The sequence below is a fragment of the Glycine max genome, chromosome 18 (genome assembly GCF_000004515.6).
Source record: "Glycine max cultivar Williams 82 chromosome 18, Glycine_max_v4.0, whole genome shotgun sequence".
NCBI classification, from domain to species: domain Eukaryota; kingdom Viridiplantae; phylum Streptophyta; class Magnoliopsida; order Fabales; family Fabaceae; genus Glycine; species Glycine max.
Window position 1 is genome coordinate 44602903 of NC_038254.2, and position 10245 is coordinate 44613147.

At 35.7% G+C, this 10245-nt stretch overlaps 1 protein-coding gene across 1 annotated transcript; it reads left to right on the forward strand.

Moving 5' to 3' along the window:
- The first annotated feature begins 252 nt into the window (after positions 1-252).
- Positions 253-4956, forward strand: LOC100778457 (pre-mRNA-splicing factor SLU7-A). The gene is made up of 9 exons (XM_003552132.4): positions 253-511; positions 934-1097; positions 1208-1320; positions 2435-2860; positions 2979-3114; positions 3209-3508; positions 3710-3926; positions 4077-4180; positions 4443-4956. Exons 1-9 carry the CDS (start codon positions 496-498, stop codon positions 4587-4589), a joined length of 1623 nt encoding a protein of 540 aa, XP_003552180.1. The 5' UTR covers positions 253-495; the 3' UTR covers positions 4590-4956.
- Positions 4957-10245: the final 5289 nt, after the last annotated feature.

Genomic DNA, 10245 nt, shown 5'->3' on the forward strand with positions numbered 1-10245 from the left:
AAGAGGTATATAGTTTACTCTAAAAAAACAAAGATTGCAAAAAGTTGGGCAGATTTGCTAGCTACCTCTTTGGACCAAAGGGGCTGTTGAGTCACGACAGTTGCTAAAACAAACCTCCCGGTTGGTTTTTATTTATTTATTTTCGGAGATTACAAGCCAGGAGGGGTGCATTTTGCTTTAGAGGAGGGCCTTTTTGGGAAAAGTGAAAAGGGAGGTATAATAAGTTAAGTCATTATTACGGGCTTCTGGAGAAGCCCAACCTATTTCTGAAGATATGTTTCTTGTGGGCTCAAATCCAGGCAACGAAGAGAGAAACAAAAAAGAAAACGAGAAGCATCACCGCCATGATCGCATTTTGCTGAGGCTAAAAAGATAAGCAACAATCAAAGCGTGTCGAATCGCAAAATATCAAATCACAATCAACAGTGACTACGTTTCGTTCCTCTCCTTCGTTTCGTCTTCGATCTTCGGTTTCATTCTGCGTTTGTTCACATCATGGCCACCGCTTCAGGTACTCCTTTTTCTCCCATGCAATTCCGCCGAGATTTCATTCTCTAGGGTTTCTGATTTCGATCCCAATTCGAATCTTATTTGTTTTGCCATGAACATGTTGCTTTTCCTGCCAAACTTGATTTATTTTTTTATTCGATTGAGTTCTTCGTTTTCGTAATTTTTCTTTTTCCGGCTTTGCTGTTGTTTCATTCTGTTAATAGATACTCATCGCGTGTATACGAATCCTGGCACGCCGGGTCTGCATAGCATGATTTTTTTTTCCGTATTGGGTTTAGGCTAATTCGCTTGAAAATGTTTTGCATTATTTTTCAATTTTTTCTTTTTAATTGTAAATTTACGTGACTATGTTTATGCCAATTTGCCTTGTACCTCAATTGGCTGTTTTGTGTGTTTTTTAAACTTGTGTGGTGTGGATTGCAGTGGCATTTAAGTCCAGGGAGGACCACCGCAAGCAGATTGAGTTGGAGGAGGCGCGTAAAGCAGGGCTTGCGCCGGCTGAACTCGATGAAGATGGAAAGGAAATCAATCCTCACATTCCCCAGTATATGTCTTCTGCACCTTGGTATCTTAATGCTGAGAGACCTGTAAGTGTTCCCCTCCCCCTCCACATTTTATAATCTGTTGAGACATGTAGGAAATTGTGATGTTCGATATATAAAAATTAACATATTTTTCTGCCTTTTGATGGTCGTAGAGTTTGAAACATCAAAGGAAATGGAAATCCGACCCCAATTACACCAAATCATGGTATGATAGAGGTGCTAAAATCTTTCAGGCAGACAAGTATCGGAAAGGTGCATGTGAGAAGTAAGTGGTCTCGCTCTACTTGTCAAATATGTGTGTGTGGGCATGTGAATGTGTCTGGATATTTTATGTCTGCAAATTTGATGTGTTCTTGTCTAGCAACTTAAAAGGAACATAAAATTTCATATTTAAATCTTGGGTCATCCATTCATTTTGTTTACTGGATGTCTTTAAACCCAAAACTTGTAAGAGTTTAATCAAGAGTTTGACAGCCATCTAACGAGTTTTAAGTAAACACCCACATAATCAGTTAATTGTACTCCCAAATTTATGAGGCTGGATCTACGCATGGTTTTTAATTTTTTATCTGAGTGAAACTTTTGACAGATTTTGCTGGGTACTTGAGTTGAATTGCATCTTCTATTATTTCTATTAGATTTTTGAAGTTATTTCATATTTTAATTATTGTTTTTGTTCTTCTGTTTAAAGTACAAAATAATGCGTGGGACTGGGAATAAGTATGGCATAACAGATGGATCAGTTATTGAGTTATGTTTTTACATTATTGCTCCCATCGTCCCTAGTTACAAGACATTGTTGACTAATTTACGCTTAGTAAGAAAGTTGGTTAATTTAGTTATTAGCATTAAATTTGTTTGTAATTGTATTATTTTTCCAAAATTACCCTTGAGTAATTAATGCATGGCGAGAAAATAATAGTAGTGAAGTTTTTATTTTTAAAACTAAACTCTTCCACTCTCCAATCCTCATAAGAGAGAAAGAGACAATTCAGCATTTATTATTTATGAACTGAACTAATTAAGGGTATTTTAGTCAAAAAATAATTAATGTGATGGACTAGTAGAAAAGAGTTTATAAAAAGGGACAAAAGAATTTCAAAACAATGTCTTATGAAGAGGGATGGAGGGAATACTTTCTTGCTTTGTTGTAGAGTTAGAATGTGAATATTTCTCATTTCTTTGATTTGTTTTTGTTATTAAGATATGTTTTTTAAATATTATTTTCAAAGATCGTAAAATATTTTGAGTTTATTATTCAAATTTGCTGAGGTCCCATGATTTTACCACTTTACCTAATCTCTTAAGTTTCAGTACTGTGCTTTTCTCTGAAGTTATTTATATGTTAATTGATTGCTTCAATCTCATTTTCTTGCTAGTTGTGGAGCTATGACACATGATTCTAAGTCATGCATGGAAAGACCTCGGAGAGTGGGAGCAAAATGGACAAACAAACACATTGCTCCTGATGAAAAGATAGAAACTTTTGAGCTTGACTATGATGGAAAACGGGACAGATGGAATGGCTATGATGCATCAACATATGCTCGAGTCATTGAGAGGTATGAAGCTAGAGATGAAGCTCGAAAGAAGTACCTGAAAGAACAGCAACTGAAGAAATTGGAGAAGAGCAACCAAAATGGTGAGGATGCTGCAAGTGATGAGGAGGAAGAGGAAGATGAAGATGAAGATGAAGATGATTTAAGGGTAGATGAGGCAAAGGTTGATGAGAGCAAACAAATGGACTTTGCAAAGGTTGAGAAGCGTGTGCGTACAACAGGTGGTGGGAGTACAGGAACTGTGAGGTATTTTTTATGTTACCATCATTTTAAAAATGCAAGGCCAAGTTAATTGATCACATACTTAAGATTCTCTCTTTCATTATTTACCTGAGGAATTGGATCTGAAATATTTCTTTTTCAGGAATCTACGTATTCGAGAGGATACTGCAAAATATCTTCTTAATCTTGATGTCAATTCTGCACACTATGATCCCAAGACCAGATCCATGCGTGAGGATCCACTTCCAGATGCAGATCCGAATGAAAAGTTTTATTTGGTATCTTGTCTCTAGAATGAAATTTATATGAAACACTAGTTTTTACTGCCATATTTAATCTTGTATTTGGATTAAATCTGTTTTTGTACTGTAGGGTGATAACCAATATAGAAATAGTGGGCAAGCTTTAGAATTCAAGGAATTAAACATCCATGCTTGGGAAGCATTTGACAAGGGACAAGATGTCCACATGCAAGCAGCTCCATCCCAGGCTGAGTTACTCTATAAGAATTTCAAGGTCATGAAGGAGAAGTTGAAGTATCAAACAAAGGAAACCATTATCGAGAAGTATGGCAATGCGGCCGATGAGGACAAACTTCCAAGAGAACTTCTGCTGGGCCAAAGTGAAAGGCAAGTCGAGTATGACCGTGCTGGTAGAATTATTAAGGGCCAGGTAAGATTTACAGTGCAGCATTTGCATATAAATCTTAAATATTCTTCTTGGTACTGTAGTGGTAGTGGGATTTCACACATGATCTGTTAACATTGTGGGGTTTTACCATGAGTTTTAGTTTCAACTTTATGAATTCTGCTTTGTGGTTATTGCTGTTTATTTAAGATGATAGATTAGTTATTTATCCGATATGTCCAACAGGAAGTAGCTCTCCCCAGGAGCAAGTATGAAGAAGATGTTTACATTAACAACCACACGACTGTTTGGGGCTCATGGTGGAAGGATCATCAATGGGGCTATAAATGCTGCAAGCAGACAATACGCAATAGCTATTGCACTGGTGCTGCTGGTATTGAGGCGGCAGAGGCTGCAAGCGATCTTATGAAAGCGAATATTGCTCGTAAGGAGGCTGCTACAGGTTCGTACACTAACACCACACCTATGCTGTGCCTCTACCTCCTTCCCTTTCATTACTGTTATTACTTTCTTTTTCTTTGTTTAACAATTTTGTGTGATTGTATTTAGTATGTATTTATTAATCTCTAATCCTTTTTATGAATCTATACAGAGGATCCTACACCTGTGGAGGAGAAAAAGCTTGCTACATGGGGTACTGATGTCCCAGATGATCTAGTTCTAGATGAAAAATTGCTTGCTGAAGCACTCAAGAAGGTAAATATCAATCTATCATGTTTGGTATTTGTTTGTGTCATTCTGTGTGTCTTATTGTACCCCTTGTGGAATTAATTAAATTTTTGTGCCAATAACTTTGTTGACCTTAATTATCAAGGTCACGACACCATAGATTCAAGCAAAATATTGCATGTTCATTTCTTGAAACAAAAATGACATGATTTGGCTTATGGAGATGTTACTATTCATACATTTATACTTATGTTGTGCTGATTGTTCTGTTATGGCTTCCTTTTCACAGGAGGATCAAAGAAAGAGAGAAGAGAAAGATGAGAGGAAACGCAAGTATAATGTTAGATGGAACGATGAGGTTACAGCAGAGGACATGGAGGCATACAGGATGAAGAAAGTACATCATGATGATCCAATGAAGGATTTTCTGCATTAAGCTTGGAAAGGATAAAATGGCCTGCATCTCTTTCCTTAGAATTAAAGGGCAATCTTTCTTTGCTAGTCCACGAGCCTTTCTGTTATGTTACTGCCAGCAGCTGGATTGGGCAGAATGGATTATCAGTTTGGCATCCTTGATCCTTTGACCTGTAGTGAGAAGGAGGAACTAGGGTGGAACTATCAAAAATGTTTGTACAGCTTTTGTGTGCTTCATTTAATCACTTTTGACTTGGTTCAACTTGAAAATGTTTGCTTTAATAGCAAGTTTACATTTTCTCGACCCTTAAAAGAGGTTAGTTTCCTTTTTTGAGGGGTGATGTGTAAAAGAAACAGCAACTTTAAGGGGTTAGATTGAAAAATGTTAACTCGCTGTGGATGATGTTAGAATAAATAGTATTAGATTATTGTAATAGAGTTGCAATTATTCAAGTGCACTCTTGGGGAGTTCAATCTAGTTGATATTAGTATTATGTTAGTTGACTGAGTTAGTGAGAGTTTGTTAATGACAGCTGTTGACAGCTGTCATAACTAATTGGCTAGCCTATATAATCAAAACTATAATCCTCAATTCAGCTGGCCCATAATATTTTCATATTCTCTTTTCTAAGTTTTTCTTTCCTCAAATATTCTCTTTTTAGAATTCTATTATGGTAACAGAGCTCGGTAAGATCAACAATGGCTGCTCAAAATAACTTGATTTTGTCTCGTGTTATAGTATGTGCTCACTTGTAGGAAGTTTGGGAGAGAATTCATGATTATTTTCACAAGCAAACAAGAGCTACTGTGCGACAATTGCGTACTGAATTGCAAGCTATGACACTTGGAGGAATATTGATGGGAGAGTTTTCTATGCAAATCAAAACCATTTATGACTCTCACCTCGATTGGACTGAAGTCCAATCATGCTTCAAGAGAATGTTGACTTGATCCTCGAAGGTCTTTCGTGGATTATGACTCCATTATATCAGTCATCGAAAACAAGTTCGAAACCATACCAATTGCGAAGGTCAAAGCTCTACTTTTGGCTTATGAAGCTCGCCTAAAAAAGTTCAGCAAACAATTGCTCTCCGATTCTCCTTCAATTAATTACATATAAGCGCACAAAAAATTATTCTCATCGCATGAATATGATGGTTACACGGTGTCAAACAAGTCTTTCTCGCAATCAAATCTCAAGAGTTATTCTAATTTCCGTAGTGGTTCTAGTCGTGGGGGAGGTTTTAACAACTGTGGTGGTGGCCGACGTGGTAGCACTGATGGTGGAGATCGAGATTGTGGTCGGTTTGTTAATTTTCAGTGCCAAGTATGTTTGCACTATGGTCCCACTGTCTCATACTATCATTAACGATATGACCAACATTATCAACCAAATTCAACTATGCAAGTCAGTGTCAGCCCAATTTCAATTCAGGTTATGGTCAAAGTAATGCTAATTCTGGGCAGCATAATGGTGATGATAATCATCATGCTAATGTTTGGGTGAACAATAACTATAAATCTGAAAGTACTAGCAATTAATATACTCCTAGTGCCATGGTAACTAATGTTTCTTCTTAACCAAACTCAAATTTTGCTAATTGGATTTCAGATTCAGGAGCTTCTTTTCATGTTGCTGGTGAATCTCAGAATACTTAGCAGATAGAACCTTTTGAAGGTCTTGATCAGATCTTCATTGGCAATGGTCGAGGTCTGAAAATTACTTACTCTGGTTCTTCTTCCTTCATTTCCCCTTACAATTCCAAAGTGTCTGTCTCTTAATCGTTTTTTACATGTGCTTTGTATCACTAAAAATCTCCTTAGTGTTAGTCAATTTGCCAGGGACAATGGAGTTTTCTTTGAATTTCACTCTAACTAGTGTGCTATGAAATGAGGTCTTACTTTATGGCACTATTGGTCCTGATGATCTCTACAACTTCTCCAACATTCAGTATCCTTCATCTGGTTCTGCTTCTTGTTGTTTTTCTACTTCTACAAATTCCTTTGTAAATCCATGTAATAAGATTGAAAAATCCATTGTAAATCCATGTAATAGGATCAGTTCTCTTTGGCATGATAGACTTTGTCATCCAACTCATCATGTTTTACAAATTGTTTTACAACATTATAAAATACGCATTTCTAATAAAACTGTTTGATTTTTGCTCTGCTTGTGCTGGAGGAAAGTCTCACGGACTTCCTTCATCTCCATCTGAATTTGTTAACTCTTTTACTCTAGAGTTAGTTTATAGTGATCTTTGGGGACCAGTTCATGTTACCTCCACAAATGGTTTTCTCTACTGTATTACTTTTGTTGATGCCTTATCCAGGTTTACTTGGATTTATCTACTTAAAAGCAAAGCTGAAACTTTTACTGTATTTCAAAAGTTTAAAGCAATGGCAGAGTTAAAATTCAATTCTAAAATCAAAAACCTTAAAACTGAAGGAGAATTTAGACCCTTAGTATCCTTTTTGGCCAGTTTCAGCATTAAACAAGAACTTTTCTGTCCTCACACCCATCATCAAAATGGTATTGTTAAGAGAAAACATAGACATGTTCTGGAACTTGGACTTTGTTACATCATGCTTTATTACCACTTAAATTTTGGGGTTTTGCTTTCACTGCTGTTGTTTATTTAATAAACCGACTACCTACATCATCCTTAAATTTTTCAGTTCCCTACCATGAGTTTTTCAAACAATTTCCTGACTATACCTTTCTAAAAACATTTGGTTGTGTTTGTTTTTCTTTACTTGGACCTTACAACAATCACAAATTGGATTTTAGATCTCATGAGTTTTTTTTTCTTGGGATATTCTACCTCTCATAAGGGATATAAATGTCTATCTCCTTCTGGCAGAATTTATATTTCTTAAGATGTTCTTTTTAATGATCTAAGTTTCCATATGCTAACTTATTTGAGTCTTCTCCTTTTCTTAGTCAACCTTCTTCATCCCCTACTAATTTTAATTTTCCCTCCATCCCTATCATTGCTACTTCAGTTTGCTTCTCCTGATCAGTCTCCTATTCCTCCAGTTCAGTCAGACTCAGACTCATCTCAATCTGATTCTGTTTAACTCTTAAATTTTGTTAAGTCAGACTTACCTCAGTCTGTTTCTGTTCAGTCCTCTAATCCTGAACAGACAGAACAGCCACTATTACTATCATATCAAATTAAAAATCCTCATCCTCAAACACTAACTCTTCTCCTCCCCCTCCATCATCCAATATTCACCCTATGCAAACCAGATCCAAATATGGTATTCACTTACCCAGGATTAATCCTACACTTCTATTGTCTCATTGTGAACCAAAGAGTGTGAAACTCACTGGATTGCAGTAAAAAGAATCCTAAGGTATTCAGCCATGCAACAAGAATATGAAGCATTGATGAATAATCACACTTGTGATTTAGTTCCTCTTCCACCAAACAAAAGCAATTGGCTGTAAATGGGTCTTTAAAGTCAAAGAAAATGTAGATGGTTCTATCAATAAATTCAAAGCTAGATTAGTTGCAAAAGGATTTAATCAAGTTCATGGCTTTGATTTTTCTGAAACTTTTTTTCTTGTGGTGAAACTTGCCTCTATTAAACTTATTCTTAGATTGGCTCTCACCAATCAGTGGAAACTTGCTCGATTAGATGTAAACAAAGCTTTTCTGAATGGCCTACTTAATGAGACTATATATATGTCTCAACCACCTGATTTTCAAAGTTCCAATTCTTTTATGGTGTGCAAACTGAATAGAGTCTTGTATGGTCTCAAACAAGCTCCCCGACAGTGGTTTGAAAGATTTCAGTCTACTCTTATTCAGTTTGGTTTTGTTGCAAGTAAATGTGATCCTTCTTTGTTCATCTACAAGATTGCCTCTCATAATGTTTATCTCCTAGTATATGTAGATGACATTATAATTGCTGGCAGTTCTGGCCAACTTATTCAACACCTCACATCTCAGCTTAATTCAAAATTCTCTCTCAAACAGCTTGGTCTATTGGACTACTTTCTTGGGATTGAAGTAAAAACTCTTCATGATAAGTCTTTACTACTTACTTTGAGCAAGTATATCAGAGATCTGTTGCAGAAAACAAATATGGCAGAAGCTCAACATATTTCTTTGTCTATGGCTTCAAGTTGCAAGCTTACTAAAATAGGTTCAGATTTCTTTTCTGATCTTACTATGTATAGGTCTGTAGTGTGTGCTTTGCAATATTTGACTATTACTAGACCTGAGATATGTTTTGCAGTGAACAAGGTCTGCCAATTCATGACATATCCTTTGGAAACTCACTGGATTGCAGTAAAAAGAATCCTAAGGTATTTGAAAGGCACAATACTTCATGGTCTTCATCTTAAGCCATCTATTTTGGGGTCATCCATACACTATTAGATCTCTGAGTGATGCAGACTGGGCATCTGATATAGTTGACAAAAGGTCTACTTCTGCTGCAACCATCTATTTTGGTCCTAATCTTAGAGTAATGTAATAGAGTTGCAGTTATTCAATTGCACTCTTGGGGAGTTAAATCTAATTAATATTAGTATGTTAGTTGGCTGAGTTAATGAGTTAGTTAGAGTTAGTTAATGAGAGCTGTTGACAGCTGCATAACTGTCTAGCCTATATAATCAAAACAGTAATCCTCAATTCAGTTGGCCAATAATATTTTCATCTTCTCTTTTCTAAGCTTTTCTTTTCTCTCAAATATTCTCTCTTTAGAATTCTGTTAAATAGTAACACGTGCTAAAGTTGTGTTTGGGGAAAAAAAGGTGAAATATGGATGTGGATGTTTAATTTACCCAGATTATTAAAATCAAAGGCGGGCATTGCAATTTCAAAATTTGATTATGTACTTTACAAAAAATAAGACGCTATCTGTTTAACGTTCTGGAGGCAAGATTATAAATCAAAAGTTCTGGAAAAGTTGATCTTCAAGTCGCTTGTTAGTATTTTAACTTCAACGGATGAATCTGTCTTGCCATCAATAAATACTTGGAACCTCAAGATGCATATTACTTATTTGTGGAATGGTCTCAATATTTCCACACTTTTTTTTTTTGTATCAAATATTATAGTTATCGTAGTTATATTTAAAGTTTCTAAAATATATCAATTAATTCCTGAAGTACATGCCACTAACATCATGGGTGCTTATTTTTCCTTGAGCTATTCAGCCCAATGAATCACGTTTGAGCCAGATATTTTGTTTGTCTTTCACTACAAAATTGGTCTCTCTTTATACATATTAAAGTTTCTATAATCTTTTTGTCACCTTCTCAAGCTTGTGAAGCATGTTCTGAAATTTTAAATTCTATACCTTTGGGACAGGGCAACTTATGCTTTCGCAGTTCTGTTTATAGTAAATCTTATAACAATCAGGGAGGATTTCTAGTAATCTAGTTTGAAGTTGGTATTCGATGATCTGCAGGCTCTGAATAGAATGATCAACAACAGTTGGTCTTAGCCATTGTTTTCTCGAACTTTACCAAAAAAAAAAAAAAGCGGAAATATAAAATATAAACAGTTTTTTTATACAAATATATTATAATAACCCAGTCCAAATACGTATTAAGGGTTTTGTTACTTTTGTAGGGTGAATTTTCTGTTTATAAAGATTGAATTTTCCCCTTTAATCAGATTCAGTCGAAAATAGAAATGTGAAGAAAGGACGAACATATATCG